A 21,865-nucleotide genomic window follows, 5' to 3' on the forward strand; every position below is an offset into this window, starting at 1 on the left:
TCTTATCTCCAAGGGCCCCTCCTCTCCAAGTTGGAAATAACTGCTAACCCCCTGGCAGTTTGACAGAAGAATGGAGGAGGTGTCCCTTTGTGGTTTATCCTTTTTGTCTGCGTCTACAGTGCCTTTGCCCTTCACTTTCAGTCATCATCCTCACTGCAGATGTGTCTTCTTGGAGGTGCATGCGCTGTTGTGTGTGTCAGCGTGGCTCAGTATCAATTAGTAATGATGGTGAAGGTGCTGGGCTGTAATGAGGCAAGCTGCGTCGCCCCTGGCTACAGCATCGTGCCACTGGGACAGGGATTTGCTAAACGCCCTTCTGCCAGTCTGCCTTTTTGACAGCTTCTTGATGACTTTGTCTCCTTGAGCTGCATCACCGCTCTGTTTATCATACCCATCAATATTCAGGACAGTGATGTCTGACCACTTCATGTATTTTGTTAATATTTATGGAGTCAGTCTGTAAATACAGAACAGCAGCAGAAGCTGCTCTGGGTGGTGTTGAAAGCTGGAGCTGATGGCTGCCACGCTCCTGGCGGAGGGCGAGGTATCTGAAGTGGTAACTGAGAATTCGTCCAACATTAGACCTATATATTTTTTATGTTTTCTATATAAGGATTACATGTCTTGTGACCAGTTGTAGCTTGTCAGTAGGTTGTTTTACTTCGAGGGCTACAAGCAGTTTCAAAGTATTTCCATTGTCTATTCTGTCATCAAAATCCATCATTGCTAAGCCAGATAAACTGGAGTGCTTTGTACACCAAGACTTCCCTTGGACGAGAAGTGCTCCTTTGAGCCCGAGACAAGGTGAGACATGGCCAGCTCTCCACATGGTGCTGTCTGCACTCCAAGCACTTTACGCAAACAGATCCTAGGCCAGCCAAGCTGTCAGTCTGTCAAACAGCATCCTGAGTGTCCTTAAGCTCCTCCACAGGTCTGTCTGTCAGACAGGCAGGCGTCCGTCTGGGAAGGTAATGGGATTGTCTCCCTTGTTTGGCAGCGAGGGTTAGTGGGATACGACCTTCTGGCCACCCAGAGTTTCATCTTTATGAGGGGACGTTGAGCTCTCAAGGGCACAGGAATCTGTATGTATGCACTGTCTTCTCCCACTGGATCAAAGTATAAATATGCTGAAGGTGACCTAAGTGCATATTTAAATCTGTTCACTTAAGTCTTTAACCTAAATCCCGCTCTGCTTTGTGTGAGACATCACTGCTGTTAATGGCAAAACACCCGATATTTTGTAAGACAACGCTTCATAATAGTCGTTTGAGTCCACGAAATATGATTGCTTTCCATATTCTGGACATTACTGGAGATGAAAGAACAGTTAACACAAGGAGTGACGGCGTCAAACACTCCCAGCCATCTTTTCTGCGGAAATTCACACATGGATACTTTCCATTTTGTAGCAGGGTGGGTCTGTTTGACTAATGAGTGGAACACTGTAGTGGCTAAGCATCTGCTAGTGTTTCTCACTAACCTTATACACGGGGAAGTGTGTGCAGATTAGTGTGTTTGCAGAGTACTGCTTTCCATCGCTGTCATGGGCTGCATTCTGATCATTTCCATACCCTGTTTGTGGTTATATCCTCGCTCCTCGTACCCCAGGGGATTGTTGAACATTGTATTTGTGGCACTCAGATTTTACTGTGAGAGCGGCAGTGGGAAGTCTTGACCCTTGAACTGTGTGAAGTTCACATCCTTTATGGGTAGAGGGTCTGCAAACATGCACAGGCTCCATGTGGGTTTGAGCAATAGTCAAGACTTTCGCAGAATGTTTGGGGGTTGCTTGATTTGCCTTCAAGCAAGTAGGTTGTGTGATACTTTTTACTGTTTTTTTTACAGGTTGTCTGAGGTTACCTTTTGGGGGAAAAAAAGCAATTTGGGTTATTTTTATTTTCTGTGATTAATGGCAGGCTTCAGAGACCCAAACAGCAACCGTGGTATGACGTCTTGTTTCTGCTGAAACCTTATACCCCCAAATACCTGGTGATTTATTAAACTGAGTGTTTGTTTTTACCCAAATGGTGGTGAGTTAAAATGCATTGGAGTTATTTTCACAAATCAGTTTTCGACAGCATAGTTTAGAAGCTGAAGTAGTGCTGTCATTTTTAATCTGAGTTTCTTATTCCATTACATATTTCAACACACGTGTGGTGCACATATGACATTGGCTTGACAGAGATGTTCTTTGTCTTGTGTTTGTCCGTGGTAGGAAGATCTGTGTGCACTGTAAGTGTCGTCGTGAGGAGCATGCAGTGACAGCCATGCCTGTAGAGATGGAGAAGACGGTCACCAAGCTGATGTATGACTTCCAGAGGAACTCTACCTCAGATGACGACTCTGGCTGTGCTCTGGAGGAGTATGCTTGGGTACCACCAGGACTCAAACCTGAACAGGTACACATTGCCACATTGCATTCTGACTGGACAGCACGGCACCACTGAGGTCGATAAGAAAGATCAGTAAAATTGTGCAGTTTTATTGCCCATCCACCGTGATGTAAAGGAATCTCACGATCAGAAGTGTTGACTGTCCAGAGTGAAATGCCACAACAGTTGAAAAATGGTTCAGTCTGATTATCCCAGCCCAGAGGTTTATGTTATTCTCAGAAAGTGTCTTTCCTCTATTTTCAAAGTGTTGTTTGTTGTCCAAAAGCAGATGTTAAGAACAGAGCGCACTGGCACGTCAGGACTCTTAAAAATAGATCAGATGACAACGAGACTCCTGGCATCGCATTACAGTCACGCTCATCTAAAAGCTCACGATACATACTGCAGTGTGAGTCCTGGGATTTCAAATGCATACACTCGGGCGAATGTTTTATGAAAGACACTAATTTTGTAAACGTTCAGTTATATCTCATCATACAATAGCGCACCAGTTACGCAGACTGCTGCTTCTGCAGGATAATAATGAGGATCGTGTAGCTCCAGCAGCCAAATTAATCTCCAGTTCATCCTGCCTGCAAACATGTTAACAGCAGGTTTCGCCGCCCTCGCAACAACTAAGCCAAGCCTGCGTAATACACAAACGCATTAAATGGCTCCGTGCACATTGAAGAAAATCCTCTTTTACAATATTCAATTGAACCCAAGTTGTGCACATGATGGCGGGTTTCCAGTTTTACAGGACAATAAAAATCTTTATGGAAGGTGATTTCATTTGGTTGATGAACTCAGAGCAACGAACTGGTCAATACAGTATTGGCGCAGCACCCTGTTTTCACCTCCGAGGACTGAGCGCAGCTATTTTTCATCTCCTTCCAGGGTCACGCGTCTAACCCCAAAGTCAATTAGGTTCTCGTCTAGTGGTGATGTGACTTCGGGAACAGTCAGACCATAATGGAAACTCAGCTGTGTACAAGCACAATACTAAACCACTATGAAAACAATACAATACAATTAAGAGCATTTCTAGCAGCCTGGATGAAAAATGTCCATAATTATAGCAGTTTCTGTTTTTCCAACCTGACGTCCAAGTCATTCAGGCCGTGGAAACACAACACAACGTGTTGTGTGACCTCTCGCAGAGAAGCGGAAGTGCGCCTGATGTGGCCCTTTTCAACACCCGGCCTTCCACTGCACAAGGTAAAGACTGAGTAAATAGAGGGAGATGGAAAACACAAAGCTAATCTCCAGGATCTCAACGGTGGGTTTAGGTTTCCCCCTGTAGGGATCTGGTGCTTTGTATGAGTCTGCTGTTCGTCCAGCAGTGGTGTAAAATCACTTCTCTGTAGCGAGAGATTTTCGAGATTGCGTAACTCGGCTCTTAGTTGGGACCGTTCAACTCTCGTGTGTGTGTTTGTATTTCTGTCAACAATTGCAGAAATACAGAGCCAATGAAAGGATATTAATCTTTATCACCAAAGACAGCCATTACTGAGTGTGTCAGAGATGTTCTGGAGCTGCAGTTTAAAGACGTTCCTGCCAATATTCTCTCTCCCACTGTCTCCGCTTGCTCTCTCCTCTCCATCCTTCTCAAATAAAGTACTCAATGTTGCCAAGTTACAGCTTGTCAAGGCCAAGTATGTTACTCAACAGTGGCCTGTAACTGGTGTTTTCATTTCTTTTTCTTTTTTCTTTAATCCTCACATCACCAGAGCTGCAGTCTAACATGGAGACTCTGCTCAGCATCTCCCAGGATCTGATTTTCATTTACAGTTAAACATGAAGCATTCTTCTTCAGGCCGCTCACATGTGGGATAGTTGAATAGAAGATCAGATCGAGGTTATTCATGCAAACTCTAGAGGTCTTAACAGGTTCTGAAAGGGACCCAGAGCCCTGATGTGGAAAAATTAGCTTTCAAACAACAAAAGTCCGTCTGAAAGGGACCTGAGGCTAGCATGACCTGTTCCAAAGTGGACCTGAGGGCAAACACACCAATTCCTGTCTGAGTTCATGCAATCTGACAACTGCCAGCAGCTGTGAATGAGAGATAAGTGATAAAGCTTGAGAAGCGATTAAAAAATGATTGTGAGATAAACAGTGATATACAGTTTTGGTGCCTGACTTTTCCTCTGGCACCAGTTTAATTTATGCTTATTAGCAAATGTTACTATGGTAGTCCAACAAATGTAAATGTGCACATTATAAATACCAGCACCTTATTATTGTATAATTGCGAGCACGTTAGTGTGTTAATGTTAGCATGTAGCTCAAAGCACTGTGGCTATTAAATAAAACCCCCACAGAGCTGCTAGCTTGGCTCTACACTCTTCATTTCGTTATAATGGCAACCGCATTTCATACATTCTGTAGAGCTTAGCTGCATTTCATGCTTAATTAAGTAATTCCGGACATTTTAACACTCAACCACACTGAATTTGTTCTCACAACTGCGCTCGCTGCAATGCATCTCAACAAAGACGTGAGAAGCAGTGACCAGAGAGTGAAAACACAGCCATTAAATCTGCTCACTTCACTACGAAAACGCCATCTTTCCCGCCATGTTTGGCTGTAACTACCAGAGTTTTCTCAACAATATAATATCTTTGTCCGCTAACCACTGTAAAGTGGCTTGTTGAGAGAATGTCAGGAGTGGTGCCTGGTCGTGTCTATTCCTCTGGCTGTCTGGCCATTAACAGCAATAGAAACCAGCTGTGTGAAGCGATCACTCTTGTCACTCAGTTGCACGGTCCTACCATTTGCTTTAGCTTTTAAAAACACTCCTTTCAGTACAGTTTGAAATTCTGCCCTGTCTTTAGCCTCATCTGCTTTCGATTACAGTTATTATCGCAAGCTGCTCCTCCTGGCTCTCGCTGCAACTGTGTCCATTTTGTGTGTGTGTGTGTGTGTGTGTATCTGTCTTTAGATCTTTTCCTGGGGGTAATGTGCCTTTCACCTCCAGATTGTAACCCTGTTGTTGTTGGAAGCATGTTTTGTGATTTATCATTAGCAGTGTGTGTGTGCGTGCGTGCGCAGGTGTGCACGTGCATCTGGAAGCATGTTCGTTTAGGCATTGTGAGATTTATCAGTGCTTGACCACAGTCCAGTCTTCCATGGACTATTCTGAGATCCCCCCACGGCGTCCTGAGCCGTGCTGCTGGACACGGGTCCCTCGTCCCTCGCCAACACCGGTGGAAGCCAACAAAAGCAAAGCAGACGGAATTGGGTTACACTCCTGCTGTAACAAATATGCTTGTATAGGGCTTAAAGGAAATGCTCTTGATACAGTATGTGACAACTTCAGGGCAGTTAAACTTTTTTAAAAAAAATATTTATAAGCAATACAGTTTTCATTTTGGTCTTTTCACCATTGTGTGTCTGCGTTAATGTGTCAATCGGTTTTTGTGTGTCAGACTTCAGACTGTGTGTTATTGCCAAGGACAAAGCTGATAGTCAGTGGATCCATTCAGTAGACAGATAGGTCATTAAGATTGACGCGACCTGGTCAGCAGGCATCGATTCTGTCGCCTCTCTTTGCGTTCACAAGTCTTCATTATGTGAATCTGCTGTATTGTTTTTGTGTTTTCTGTATCTTGTTCCTTCTGTCTCTTTTCTTTAACATCTGTCCTCAAATCTTTAAACCCTGAAGATTTCATGGTTTACACCTCGCCAAGACTGTCTGACCTCCATTATACTCCAGCACCCTGATACAGTGTAATAAAAAAAAGACTGCAATAAATAACACGGAGATGACACTCATTGTCTGCCGCTGTGATGTAAAGAGTGTCCAAGTAATTTGAAATGGCCAGATTAGCATTAATCCTGCTGTCGCACGCATTTGTGTGCACATGTAAAGCCACATACATCACTTAATCACTTTTTCTGTGTATTTGTGTGAGTGTGTGTGTGACAGGTCAGTAAGACATTCCCATGTCAGTGTGCAAAGATGGACGGGTGAGGTTCCATTAAGTCCCTGCTTGTGGGCCATAAATCAAAGTGATTTTAACTGTGTGTGTGTGTGTGTGTGTGTGTGTGTGTGTGTGTGTTGGTCGCTCTCAGTTGTAGATCCTGTTCATTTTGTCTTCGGACAGTTGTACCTTTTAGTGCTCAAATGATTAATTGTTTTAATAAGTGTGATCGTTTTAGTAATTTATCAAACAATAAGTGCCAATTAGCAGGTTCCAGCTTCTCCAAATTAGGATTTGTCACTAATCTCAGTTGTTAGAAACTGTATCAACTTAGGTGTTTTGGCTGTTGTACAGAAAAAATAAGCAACCGAAGTTTAAGAACATAAACGCCCTTGATGGACCTTCATTTCGTGATGTTTAATAGACAAAACAATAAATCAGTAAATCATCTTAATTGATACAGAAAATAATGACCGGCTGCAGCCCACATATACAGTGTTTTGGGTTTGTCAGCTAGCTGTTGCAGCTGTTTTATTGTTCTCCCTCATCCTCTGTTTTTCTCTCTCTTTTGCTCAGGTTCATCAGTACTACAGCTCCCTGCCTGAGGACAAGGTGCCCTATGTTAACAGCCCTGGAGAGAAATACCGCATCAAACAGCTGCTTCATCAGCTCCCGCCCCACGACAACGAGGTGAGAGTCCAAACTGACCCCCTCCCCCACCACCTCCATCCATGCATCCATCCATCCATCTAGCTATTCCTCCATTACCCACATCCTTCAGGGCAATACAGAGATGAAAGGTGAGAAGGAGGGAGACAGACACAAGGAAATAAAAGGGCAGTCTGTCCTCTTAATGGCTGCAGATTAAATAGTGAGGTGTTTATGGGTAGCTGCCTACTTTACCTTCAAATCAATAAATCATTATCCCAAATTAGTCTGGACACATTAGTATGACTGTCATAAACAAATGGTAATATCACTAAGAACACTGGCACTATACTAACCTGATAATTACACTGTGGTGCCGTCTTGTTTCATTTCATTCAGTAACGTCATGCCGTCAATCAGTTTCTGTTTGAGAGGGGGATGTTTTGTCTGCCCGTTTATTTTCAGTATGGCAATGAAGCCAAAATGCCTCAACGAATCCCTAATAAAAAAATTTGTCTGCATGTCAACTTACAACTACAGTTGTGTCAATCTCATCCACACTTGCTGCTTTTTGTGACCATTTTTCTGCCACTATTTTTCATAAATATAGCCGGTAGCTTGCTAACTATGGAGCTTCTTCATCCCACCTACTTAGCCTTGATTGGTTGATTGTTCATCCAACTGGGGAAACCCAATTTAAGTCTTCAACTGTCTGTGTCTGCGTCACAGATCGTTACAAATGTATGCTGATGTGTGTCTACAGGTACGCTACTGCAACAGTCTGGATGATGAGGAGAAGCGAGAACTGAAGCTCTTCAGTAACCAGCGCAAGCGGGAGAACCTGGGCCGCGGCAACGTCCGGCCCTTCCCTGTGACGATGACGGGGGCGATCTGCGAACAGGTAGCTGACAAAAAAAAGACAAAGCAAAAGACCTGTATTTTTAAAAAGAATAATTTCCCCGGCAGTCACGAGACAAGAGGAGATCAATGATGATCTGAAAGCGATCCATCATTTCACTTTTAAATGCCATTTCTTGTGTCCTGTGACAAGAGTGAATTAAGTGAGACGAGTTCAAAGGTGCTGCGTCATGTGGTCAGTGGAATGAAAGCAACGAATCGTGTGACAGACATCCTGAGCAGCCTGCTGGCATTTCAGGTCTTTGTTATGATGTACGAGAGGTGCTTCATGCCGACATATAAAGGGCAGAGACGCACCAGTCGCTATAACAGCGCTGTGACCTTGTCAATCTCACCTCACAGAGCTGATCTGATGAAGACCTTGAGGTGGCGTATGTGTGTTTATCTTGTGTCTCAGTTTTTTTTCCTCTGCCATATACAGACTGAATGTATTGTTACAGTAGCCTCATGAGTGTCAGAGAGTTTTCTTTTAACAACAAACTCACACAATTCAGCATCCGCTGGCCGTGACTTTGTGCACAACAAACAAAAAGGCACAACTCTGTTGTGGTGGTGCCTCAGGTGTATAGCTGCTTTACAGCTTGTGTTACTTATTTGCTCAGCAGATGCCTGCACAAACACACATACACGAAGGAGCTGACTGCTGGGAGATTGTGTATTGATTGAATTCCCCACCCCCATTGGCCTCCTCGTCAGCTTTGTCCCAGTTAGATAACCTGATTGTAACCCTCCCATCGTGTGCATCTTCCCACCCCTCTAAATCTCCTCTGCCTACCTGACCCTCCTCCCTGGCTTCTCAACACTCCATCCATAATCAGTCCAACATCTCAACCTTTACACCTCCTTGTCCATCTCACTCACCTTTTTTATCCTCCCATACATCACTCAGTTTTTTATTTCTTGTTCCACCAGCATCCTTTCTCTCAGCTTTCTCCCAGCGTCTGTGCTTGACCTCCCAGTCACTCATGTAAACACACATTCTCAGTTTAGTCCGGTTGTAATGCAAAATTGTGCTAAAGACACAGACAGATACCCTAGATGAAACCTTATTAAAGATCCCATGACATCGGCATACGAGCATCTGGGAAAATGGACAACTCTTGGAATTCTTCAGTCGTGACCTGCTGTAGAGCTGAAATCACTGATTGATTAATCAATAGGTCGTTAAAACATTCCCAATTTCCAGCCTGTCATTTGTAAGGATGCACAGCTTTCCTCTGTCTCATGTGATATGTGATGGTGACCTGAATATCTTTTGAGATTTGGACTGTTGGTCAAAACAAGCCATCTGAAGACACAAACTCGAGCAGTAGATATAAAGGCATCATAAAGGCATGAAGGCATTTTTCACACTTTCTAATCAACAGGATAAACTGATTGATCACAAAGTCAGATTAAGCAAATAAATTATTCGCAGATATCATCTTCTGTTTCACTATTTCATCATTCTGTTCTTTCTTTTGGATAAAATAGCATAATTGTAGTGCCGTCTCGATAACAGGTAGCTTGTTAGTGTCATCCCTTAGTTCCTTATGTCCTGAGCCAACAACTTGTTTTAACAGGAGTTAATTCACAATAATGAGATAATGATACCATACACTACTGTTCTTCTCTCATATTTATGTCATAATGAAATAGTGAAAATATAATGTTATAAACTTAAAGAATGTTAGTGTTGTTTTTGGCATTTTGCCTTTATTGGGCATTGACCGTGTGAGAGGCAGACAGGAAACAGTGGGAAAGAGGGACCAGGAGTACAGATCACAACTTGACCTCCCAAAAACCGAACAGAATTGGGCCTGGGTATCAGCCTAACCTGGGTCAAAGTATCAGACATATTGTGTGGCTGCGGCCGTTTTCTCAAAAAAATCTCCTTCTTCTCCCAAATATGTTTAGTGCGGAGGCCAGATAAATGGTGGGGACATTGCCGTATTTGCGTCACGAGCAGGTCACGGTGTGTGTTGGCATCCAGCCTGCTTTGTGTGCAGCATCTGCAATGAGCTCCTTGTGGACCTCATTTACTTCTACCAGGACGGGAAGATGTACTGCGGCCGGCACCACGCGGAGAGGCTGAAGCCACGATGCACCGCCTGTGATGAGGTAGATGCACATCACACACATGCACACACATGCCTGCACACTTATTTGAACATACTGTGCCTATATTGTGAGACCTTGTCAGTAGTGCTGTTTATTAAGTTTTTGCATGCTCAAATTTTGCACGTATGCATTCCTACATACCTAACATACTACTGTCATATGGTGGTCACAGGCTTCCCAGCACACAGTGTCACAGTTTGAAGCATGCAAAGGTTTTTCTAATGGGGGTCACCTCTCAATGTCCTGATCTCACAGCTATTAAGGCTGACTTACTCTGTCTCTCTGTACAAGGACACTGTTAGTACTGAAAAAGCACCCTGGTGTTTTAACAGCAGTGTAATTAAAAGTAAATGCTCCATCTAGATTTCACCAAGTCCCCACACACATTAGCCTCCTACCTGACAAAAAGGATGATCTAAGAGTACAAAGCTGCAGAGGAGAAAGTGGTGCGGGAGGGTATGGAGGGAGTAGGAGGGCAAGCCGAGTCTTTCTCCTGTCATTCAGCGAGCACTAATAACCCAGCCGAGGTTTAACTTCTGAGGACCTGTGATAAACGATACTCTTTTTAAATCTGTCTTAGATCATCCTTGCGGATGAGTGCACTGAGGCAGAGGGCCGTCACTGGCACATGAAGCACTTCTGCTGTTTCGAGTGCGAGACTGTGCTGGGGGGCCAGCGCTACATCATGAAGGAGGGACGACCCTACTGCTGCTCCTGCTTCGAGTCCCTCTATGCAGAGTACTGTGACTCCTGTGGGGAACATATTGGTATGCTGCACCACCACCTGGCATCTATCACTGTTAATACAAACAGCATTATTCACCAGCAGGTCATGTAAAGAATCACCCAAAGAAAAACAATATATAGCAATGCAGGATACAGGGAGGAACGTTAAGTTTTTTGAAGGGGGTGAAAGAGTGACCTAATTTTCATAGCAAGTGTCACAGAAGAGAAAGAAGTAAAAAAAAAACGTGCCCCGATTTTAGCAGTTTATCACTGAATTATGTCATCCAAGGGCACTTAGAAGAGAGCCACTTAGAGTAAAGCCTCCACAGAGCACAGACATATGTACAGTATATATATCATACAATTTGAAAACCAACCTGAGGCAAAGGCACGACTGTATCAAGTGACTTTTCAACACATGCATGCATCAAGAGTCAGTTAAATACAAATTTAAACACTTCACAACCTGTGGTGTCAGCAACTGAGAGAAAACCAGGGTATTTTCCATCAGGAAACCTTCATATTAAGTCCCTTTTGGCCCCGTGCCACTTCCTGTTAAAACTCTTCCTGTGCATACATGTGTGTATGTATGTGTGCCTCTCCCCCAACAGGACGCCCAGGTGTGATTCTGGCACATACCTCTCAACAAATTTGCTCTGTAATTATTTGTCAGACAGGATACAGAAAAATATTTGGCCCAAAACACAACTGATTATAAATTGAAACCATCAGAAAACATGCTAGAACCAGATGGCAGCCATTAGCAAATAGTTGGTTTTCTTTCCCCCTGCAACAACTGCAAGCATACTCAAAATGCAGTGTGTTTATTCAAAGCTAGGCAAGCTCCATAATAAGTTTTCCCCCAAGAGCAGTTGAGTTAAAGCCTCCAGTTCTGTTTTCTCACTCAACAAACAGCTCTGTAATATGCTACTCTTATCACATGAAACAGCATTTTTAATAAAGACATTAAGGGTTTTAATTTCAAGCTCTTTGATAAAGACATAGTGCTGTTGTATTTAATTGCGCATTTGCACAGTGTCACTTATATAAACCCTGTAGATTCATGTGTTGTTTATTTTTCCTGCAGGCATTGACCAGGGCCAGATGACATACGATGGGCAGCACTGGCATGCCACAGAGGGCTGCTTTTGCTGCGCACGCTGTAAACGCTCTCTGCTGGGTCGACCTTTCTTGCCCAAACAGGGCCAGATATTCTGCTCACGCTCGTGCAGTTTGGGGGAGGAGCCCAATGGCTCAGACTCGTCTGATTCGGCCTTTCAAAGCGCTCGTTCTACCAGAGAGTCCAGACGCAGCTCCAAGACAGGAAAGAGTGGAGGTGGAGGGGGTGGGGTGCAGACTGAGAGATTTTCAGGGGAAGTGGATCCACTGTCTTTACAAATGGATCTTCTGAGTCTCTCAAGTCAAACGCCCAGTTTGACTCGTGAGCCCCCTGCCTGGCAGAGCCAAGAGCACGCAGATGCTGAATATAATTATGAATCTCAAACGGATCCAACCATCAACCATCCCACTCCACTACAGCTCCTCAGCCAGTGCAATGTCAGAAATGCCTATAACCCCAACTGCTCTGGACAAAACAATCAACAGCAGGACCACAGGATCAAGGAGAATGGAGGTTTGAAGAGACCACCGATCTCTGCTATGAAGGGCCACTCTTTCAATGAGACGTGGTTCCAACAGCCAGCTCCAGAGGAGTACTATCCACCCAAACTGAGGACCCAGAAGAGTTTCACAGAGGTGTCCCATTGTGCTCAGCACCACAATGGCTTCTCTGACAAGCGCTCAATCAGTTTGCATGGTTTTCAGAGAGAAAGGGATGCGGGGCCTCCAGCAGCAAACCAGGTGGCAAGAAGCAGAAACCCCATCAATGCACTTAACTTCACTGAGCAACTGACCCCTCTAGAACAGACCCCAAGAGGATCCATGGAGTCCCTGGCCCTGTCAAATGCTACAGGTGGGTGTGATACTAATAAAATTGCTGCTTGGCACCATGTTAGCACAGCAGGCACAGGGAAGTTGTGTGTTTGTAGTGCAATAATTCAAGTGCTGTTGATCACATACTTCTCAACTTGAAATTCAGCTTGACAAAAGTGCCTGAATTCTACTCTTATTTCCCTACAGGCCACTCGGCCGATGGAGGAGGAAAGCGTCAGGAGCACCTTTCTCGTTTCTCCATGCCAGACCTGAGCAAAGACTCTGGAATGAACGTGTCTGAGAAAAGTAACATGGGCACTCTCAATTCCTCAGTGCAGTTTCGTAGCTCTGAGTCCATTCACAGCCTCACTGCCAGTCAACCCTACATGGAGATGGATCCTCCCAGGTCTTCCCAATACCAGGTGCAGTACTGTGAACCTCCTGGCCTGAGTATGACTCATTTACCACCTGGCTTCACCTTCCAGGAAGAGGATAGAGTGAGTTTGGTGAGCAGCGCCAATGCTGCCCGCCTGCCACCCATTAGTGAGCGTAGGGTAGGTGGTGTCACTGGTGGAGGAGGTGGAAGGGGAGCAAGTGTCCGCATCGATGCTCCAGAGGAGACTCCTCAAAGGCGCCGGCACCACCACCATCGTTCCCGGAGATCCCGTCGGTCTCGTTCAGAAAACGCTCTCCACCTGGTGGCAGATCGGAGGACGAGACCTCAGGAAAGACCACAACTGCGTTTCCATGAGGATTACGACCGTTTCCCTCCACCAAGGAGCACCAGGGACCAGTTTGGAGTAGGAGGAGGAGGGGGAAGATATCAGCCCCAACTCTTCAGGCAATGCCCCAGGACCACTTCAGACCTGACACTTCAGAACCCTGGGGCTAGTCGACGCACTGGCTTGAACCAGTACTCCTGGGGCGATTATGATGACGATGACTGGTGCTCCACCTGCTCATCATCCTCTGAATCAGAGGATGAAGGTTACTTTCTGGGTGAGCCAATCCCTAGACCAATCCAGCTGCGCTACCTCAGCAACCAGGAGCTTGTCCATAAGTACAGCAGCACAGGGATAGGAGGACCCAACCGTAGTGGGCAGCTACACACCCGCAAACGCAGAAAAAGCAAGAACTGCATTATCTCCTAACATCCTGACACTTGGCACAGTAAATGACGTTTCGTCCAGCTTGTGTACACTAACATCATCCATCTGGAACAGAAAATAAATGAAACTCACAGTCCATTTATTCAGTATTGTTGAGTGTTGAATATCATGTAATAGAAAGTCAGTGATTAATTAGTCGGTGAACAGTGAAAAAAGCAACAGTGTTTGCATGTTTGTTCATTTTAATGTTTCGGAATATCTCCTGAGTATTAAGGCTAACGGTTAAAACGCACAGTTTATCAAGTCACAATGTTTGTCGAAAGCTGATGTGCAATTTTTTTCAGAAATTAATTTCCACGCAGAAAATAACTGTGCAAGGTAGACGGTTTGGTTCGGTTTAGCTTTTTCATGCAATGTGATTTAGATATAGGATATACTGTACTATTGTATTTAGTTCATAGTGTGTACATAGACAAATGAATTAATAATTTCACTTAAGTTAAGGAAGTATGTGTAAATATGGTTGTAAATGAGGCCTCACATATTTTTATATTTTGTATGGATAGAATCATTTATGTATTAAATATCTATAATGTAGAGATAGAAAATGGCAAAAAACAACTTATGCATGTTTTATTTGGCTGACTTTGGTCCTGCATTTGGAATAAAGGAGTATTTCAGTGAGTGCTTTGATTGACAGCTGGTGTTTCTCTCCAGAGAATGGCAAACGTGTGTGCGCAAGTGTTGCGTAACAGTGACTACCAGTCACCTTCTCCATCTGTTTAATGCATAAATGAATGCCAATGTGGTGTTGGGGTTGATTAGAGAGTCACCCTCCACTGGGTGTCCTGACATGCAAATACACAAAGCTCTATTGTCCTGGAAACAGATGCCACTGAAGTTCTGGTGCATTGCATCAGCCTCCACAAGTTAGAAAATGCTGACCCAGGTCTAGGGATTCAGTAATTGAAGTGTGGTGATGCTTTGTGTAAGTTGATTTTTTTTTTTTTTTAACACATGCTAATATTCTGGCAGTGTCAGTTTATGGTTCCAGCTCAGACTGAAAAACCTCAACCACTATTTGAGGTTTCAGTCATTCCCTGTCATTGAACTGTAATATTCTTGGAAATCCCCTGCCTTTTTAATTTAGTGTCTTCATCCTGTTACAATTTGTCTAGCGCTTTGGTTTACAACCAAATACGTGCAAAACTAGTGACATTCCCATCGGCCTCAGCTGTACTTTTACAGCTAACTGGCAAGTGTTAGCATGCTAACAAGCTGAAATCAGATGCTGAAGCCGTTAATCATCAGCAGGTTATAGCATTGTCACTGAGATCATGTGATGCCGACATGATCATTTGGCTGCCATTGTGGCTGTTGCCTCTCTTAGTCTTACTTTTAAGAAACAAATCAAATCCTGAAGAAGTCAACCTGTTTTTTTTTTTCAACATTGGCATGTATGGACAGTATAACAGCTTGGATCTGTAAGTGTTAAGCGGTGTCATACTGTAAATTGGATTGCCTCTGACGTCCATGTGGTCTGAGGATTACTGCTGCAGCCCCCATAATCCACACACACACACACACACACACACACACACATATGTTTGGAAGAAGGTGTGTGAATGCCAGTCTCTTGATTAAAGCCGTCGAAACACTAAAGCTGTTGACATGATTGGCAAATTAGTGTGTTTACTTCACCTAACCTTAGCTTCCAAGGCGTGTGCTCCAGTTTTCATGTTTACTCTGGGACGCTCGGATAATTCCCAGACAGGGTGGAAAGGCGTCTTCATTTAGTCAGCCATGATACGACAAAACCAGCTGCATAAACATGTGAGACGCATTATGCCAAACTGCTGATGGCCGGCTTGGTAAATGTGGATTTCCCCCGCTTCCAAATACAGCGGCGGACTGTTAATCACATCAGCTGCAAGTTTGATTTTATGTCACTGCAATCACTGCCTACAAGTGTAATGAGACATACGAGAGAACACACACACACACTGCTGTCCTCAGTAATGTGGGTGATATGGTCCTTGACACACGAACTTCCCTGACATCACCAGTGACTTAGCTCATATTGGTGTGTTTCTTTAACAATCACGGCCAGGTCTTTACCCAAGTGTGGAGTGTCTCCATGTGTTTAATTAAAAGCAAATGGAGGCCATACAGTGAGGGGGGGGCACAGATTGCAGCCATATGCTTCACAGGTCATGCCATATTCAAGGTAGCGGATGGTGGGGAGATAATCCTCGAGTTGCGTGGATGGTTCAAGTTGTGACAGTCGTGCTGTCAGCCAAGATCCGACTGCCAGTAAATTAGATCCACGAGTGGTTGGGTTGCCTGGACACATGTAGCGTTTACAGTCTACTGACACGGTTGAAATTATTGTCAGTGAGAGGAGATTTTATTATTTTCTGATCACATGACCACCAGTGATGACAAAGCCACTTTTCTGTTGAAGGAGTCCCAAATTAGTGACGTGTTTCTTTCCAGCATGTGTTAATCCACTATTTGTGGATGTGTGATATGATCTTTTGGAGGAGAACATTACAAACCTGTACTTCTTGTTTCAGGAATAGGCCTATTTTATATTCATCAAGTACAATAAATCAAAATACAATGAGCCCCCAAAATACCACAGCACTCAGGACATTTAACGTCTGAACCCACTTATTTGAAAAGCCTAATTCCTGCTTTTCTCTTCTCTGAGCAGCGTTTTGAACAGGACAAAACAACTGTTGCATGGAAACACAGTCCAGTGTTATTTAATACAGGTTCATTTTAATTCATTTTCTTGAATCTTTATTTTAGGCCGTTTTCATGTGACCGCACTGTACTGCAGCTTGTTATATTACAATTGAGGAATCTTAGCTAATTGTGTTCAACATCCATGAGAATCGTCCATTGAATTACACTTAACTGCACTTTTGTTTTTTAAGGTGTGACAGAGTGTCTGGAGAACCGACAGCCATCCTTTCCTTAACGCTGTGGTGTGCGTTTCCATTGGATGAGCAGACAGCGGTCCTTTAAGGTCCTGTAAGGTTGGAACAAACCTTTATGTTTATGGGTGGTACAATAGCTTGAAATGCATACAATCATCAGAACACCAGGACAAAAAAAATCATGATCTAATCTAATCTTTCTGCTCATCAAACTCCTTCTTTAAAAACTCCTTAAATACAGATTATGTGCGATTGCCATTTTGTTAGTAAGTTAGTAAAACCAGATGCCACCATTTCACTGAACACCTTGAAAAAAAATAATAATCTTGAGGCCAGAATTTTAGTTTAAAATGTTCAAAAAATAGTCTCAGCCAGGAGACGCATGCAAGTGGCAAATTCGCAAAGTTTCAGAAGGTCGCTCATCAGTTAATCTAATAAGTAAGCAAAACGCATAATATCAAAGAAAGAAATATTCTCATACCTCTTTGCCTTACTAAACAGAAAATACAAGTTTCTCTCTTTCTCTGAACTAAGACAAACTTAATTGTTAACTCATCATAAAATATATTAATATATATATATATATAACGGAACAGAGCTCACCTTGGTTTGTCTTTCCACAGTCACCTCTGGTTTGGTCAAAATAAACGTTAAGCTCAAGTCAGTAAGATGCGAAAATATTCTTCTTGGCTTCACCTTTCTTCTCTGCCATGTCTTCTCATTGGAGCCACTGTAGATAACCTCTGTGCTCTATCCTCTGTAGCTAACCAGGCACAGTCCAGTCAGTTAATGTTTGTCAGAGAATAGATTAAAAAACTAGCATTCGTTCAGAAATTTACCAAACACAAATGCTCCTCGTGTGTGTGGTATTTGTGTATAGAAATCCACTTCGGTTGGAAAATGTACCAGCTTAATTAACAGCCACACATATGTTAGTGCCTGTATTTATGTGTGTGTCAAAGCCCAGATGCACAGCTGTCATGAGTTGAAGCGGTTTGAGTTGTTTTGGGAGACTCTAAAAGCCATAATTACCGGTCCTTAAGAGCAGAGCGGCTGCAAATTACAGCTGCGCTCTGAGCAAACTAAAATAGCCTGATTCAATTATTTATAAATGAAGAATGCCATGCTGTGTTATCGCACACACAACCAGCTTGCTTTCATAGGCATGCATGTACACACAAACTCGCTCTCCTCACACACACACACACACACACACACTGGTGAATAGGAGATGCGTGACTGAGGCCTCACCAGGAGTCTCCCCTGCTTCAGCCTCATCATGTGTGTTCAATTACCAGGGCAAGACTGCACCAGACTGTCAGCAGATGCACAAATACAGAAATCACACTAAACTACAATCTGACATTTAGATACAATAACCAGACTGTGACGAGGTTACATATAGCATGGAGTCTCTCGCCCACAAATCCCCGCACTCCCGACGCTACATCCGGATATGTCCGGGACAGTCCCTGAATAAGGCCCGTAATCCACATAGAAAGCAGCAGGGAATTTCACCTCCCCGATAGCCCACTCCGATAGCCCACTCACAGAATCCCCTCTGCTTAGTGATTTAGTCAAACTGACCTGCCTGAGTGGCTCACTCCTCCTGACGTGGATGTGTTAATGCTGTGTGACAGTAACCTTTGTGTCCATCTGCCATTTACTTCTCTTCTCTTCTCTTCTCTTCTCTACCAAAATGTGATCATCTCCAACAAGCTCCCTGCTGTTTACAATCAAGCAACTTCCATTTGTATGCGAGAGAAAAAAAGGACAGCGAATGATAGTAAAGCAGTCAAGCACAGTATCAGACTTATAGACCCTGACTAAACCCGCTAATCTCAGAATGCATTCACACCCACTTAAGCATGACCTTTGACCTTCCACTGGTTTCCACTGTGACCGGTCAACACTTGATATCTGACTCAGCTTCACCATTAAAACTAGTCCCTGTTTCAGTAGACTCGACTTTGAGTTTTTGCAAAGTTTTTTAAAAGCAATTAATAGCTGTAAATAATCATCACACACACACACACACACACACACACCGTGCCATTAATTAGAGCTTATAATAAGTCAATGGGGGCCCTCATTAGACCTGATTTTTGTCTTTCAGCCACAGCGAGAGAAGATAATAATTCATTTCCAGTGTTTGCTCAGTCTGACACGTGGCGCACAGCAAAGCCCTGCCAGGTTTGGGTTAATCCTCAGCTCCAACAGCCCGAGGGGCACCTCGCCATACTGGAGAATGGCATGCTGGGAACCTCGATGTTGCGCTGCCAGAGGGCTCCGTCTGGTTCATGATATGAGCCTGCTTCACCCCTCCTCGCTGTGACTCATTAACAAGCTCGGGTCCCGGTAGGTGTCCCATCTGTGTGCCACCTGTACGAAATCACCACCGATAGCAACACTTAATGCAGGACACCATTCACCTTTGTGTCAGTGGGACTGTTGTATCTTTTCACTTACTTCCTGCCTTTTTTTCCCCCTCTCTTCACTTTCTCCACTCCCTCCTTTCTCTGTCTGTCTGCACGGGTGATGGATGGACCGATTGCCTCTTCCAGCTGCAAATGAGGCAGAGAGGGACTGTGATGTTGACTTTACAGTGACGCGTTTTTCCAAGACTTTCCAAGACCTACAACTTATCATTACACTGTGATTTATAAAAAGGCAAATGGGACTTTTTCTCTTAAAACATTTTCATTCGTCGCTGTAATAGATTGCGAGTGTTTGAAGGAAAATGTTATGGATGAAATATCTGTAAATGTTGATTTGAGAAGGTTTAATGGTTAATTAGCAAATATTTCATTCAATATTTTAGGATGAGTATATCTTCTACAGTGGTTCTGCTGTGCAAGAAAAGGTTATAAAGATAAAAGATCCTTCTTGTATTCTATAAGATGAATCCTGTCAGCTCATGGCTTCTTTGGCTGCACTATTAACAGATAGCTTTTGTCACTTTCCTTCTGTTGCAATCCTGACAGAGCAGCTCCTCAAGGCTTGTTTGCTGCCCTCACGTCTCATGTTGAACAGATTTCTGGAACCTGCTTTTTGTATCCTACCTGTACATGATTATAACTTAGCTGACCGAGTCTCATTCCCATGCTAGCACCCATTTTGACAGAGCAGGGGTCGCCTTTTATCAGACTGTGGCTGGGTGTTTGTCACAGTCCAGCTATTTGCAGAACAAGAAGGGGGAAGACCACACAGGAGTTGCAACCAAAACAGTTTACTTAAACCAACTAAAGAAGAAAAGAGAGAACCTAAATTAAACAAAAGTGAACAATGGTGTATAGTGAAACCAAATGTAACCAAACCCAAACAGTTCCAGTGCAGGGACAGCCCCTTTCAGACTACGAATTTGAAACACTGCTGGCTTCATCTAAACGCTTCATGTAACAGGCAGTCAGACCAGGTATTTTACCCAGCAACGCGACTCTGCCCTCCGGACGCCTGTGAGGTGAGACTGCCGAGGCTGGCATCAAACATGTAAGCGATGGGCGCCCACACAGTAACATGGCCACAGTTGCATTGTAGCCATGTCTATAGAACAGCTCTATGAAATGTTTTTCATGTGTAACTTCAATAAAGGTTTTGGCTGGCAGAGACGTAGTGAAACCGTCCTTCACTGGGGCCATTACCACCGTCAGTGTTGCCTGCTAATTCCCCTGACATCTGCTGCTCACCCTCTCCCACTTACACAAAGCAGATAATCTTAAGACACAATGGACAATCTAATGAGGTGGAATTTTTGTGCATCCTGTGCACTAACTCGCGTTGTTTCGGCTGCTAATCATTTTCACATGGCTTTCACAGAACAGCATGTGTAGGCCTATTCACAGAGGAAGTCAGCACAGTTATTGCATGTTCAGAAATCATCCAAGTGTACCAATCTAAAAACTTGAGACTTACAAAACAGTGACTCATTTTATCTGTAATACATCCAACTGTGTTCACTCCTCTCTGATTTGCAGCTTCACTGGTGAGCTCAGTGTTGCCAGGCGGAGAGACGACGACGAAGAAGAAGAAGAAGAGCGGCCTACATTTCACCTTTTCTTTGCTGCGCATGGGTTCACCACTGGAGGAGGATTTTGCTCTCTGCTAGGAAACACCAGATTGAAAGAGATGATTTAATTATATTAATAAAATATTAAATAATGTTAGAAAACTTAAAAGCACTGGACAGATTCTGACACAAAGGTTAATGGAAAGACAGTTAAGTCAGTATTCTGTAAACGAAGTGAAGGCCACCAATTTTAAGTTAAAACATAAAAAATGCTAAAATATAAGTTATAAACCACTACAGACAGCAGATGCAATCATTTACTCAGAGTTTATATCAACTTTTTTCACCATCTTTATATCAAAATAAAATGAGATAACAGCACGGGTACATCCTGACTGCAAATTTAAATTCATTTGCCTTCATGTGGGCTACAGTTACTGTTCTTCTGTGAATGTTCGATCAGTTTAGTGCAACTCAGCAGAGGATTAACATCGCCATCTGTTGATGTAACAGAGCCATTACAGCTGTAAAATAAAGCCTCTAATTCCCCTGTTACATACATTAGTGAAAACTTTGCTTAATCCTTATTCAGTGTGCTGCTCAAGAACAATAATTATAACTAACTCTGATTGTCTTAGACACACTTTAAATTGGACCAAAATCAATTGAACTTTTCTTCTTTAATTTTCTAACTGCCATTATTTTTGGGGCTAACCAGGTCTGCAAAAGCAAACCCTTCACGATAGTTTCTCTAATTAATCCTCCTGTTAATCCTCCTCCAGTGTTAACAAGACGCAGCAGGACATTGTTGCAGGATGATCAGCCTAGCCGGGACAGTGCCAATCACGCTTCCCACCCTCAGAGTGCTGGACTGTGGGCAGAGTATGCTTAGCGGCTAAGACCCTGAGGCCGCTAGCAGCTGCAGTCAAGTGATAAGGAAGGGAAGACCATCAAATCTCAAATACATGTCATTATAGTCAGTGAACTACTCAAAGAGCCAGCTGGGGATGAAGGGGACCACAGATCATAGTCATTTAAACAGGGACTACATGAGAGGAAGGTGCAGGGATAGTGGAGAAAACATCCAGAGGGAGAAAATGTCCAGTAAGCAAATCTGACTTGGGTGTTCAAAGTCCTGAAACAATGTGGTGCATTAGTCTATACAGGGAACACAACACCTGAAGT

At 43.6% G+C, this 21,865-nt stretch overlaps 1 protein-coding gene across 2 annotated transcripts in view; it reads left to right on the top strand.

Annotated features, from left to right (window-relative positions):
• prickle2b (prickle homolog 2b) overlaps positions 1 to 14,411 on the top strand; it is a 77,733-nt gene extending 63,322 nt beyond the window's left edge. For both annotated transcript variants that reach the window (XM_046384570.1, XM_046384571.1), the window contains 7 exons: positions 2,216 to 2,399; positions 6,873 to 6,986; positions 7,708 to 7,845; positions 9,759 to 9,962; positions 10,543 to 10,729; positions 11,776 to 12,660; positions 12,828 to 14,411. In XM_046384570.1, coding sequence (XP_046240526.1) covers positions 2,216 to 2,399; positions 6,873 to 6,986; positions 7,708 to 7,845; positions 9,759 to 9,962; positions 10,543 to 10,729; positions 11,776 to 12,660; positions 12,828 to 13,771 — 2,656 coding nt within the window. In that variant the 3' untranslated portion in view covers positions 13,772 to 14,411. The remainder of the gene's footprint in view (positions 1 to 2,215; positions 2,400 to 6,872; positions 6,987 to 7,707; positions 7,846 to 9,758; positions 9,963 to 10,542; positions 10,730 to 11,775; positions 12,661 to 12,827) is intronic.
• Positions 14,412 to 21,865: the final 7,454 nt, after the last annotated feature.

This window comes from Scatophagus argus, chromosome 3, assembly GCF_020382885.2.
Source record: "Scatophagus argus isolate fScaArg1 chromosome 3, fScaArg1.pri, whole genome shotgun sequence".
Taxonomy (NCBI): Eukaryota; Metazoa; Chordata; class Actinopteri; family Scatophagidae; genus Scatophagus; species Scatophagus argus.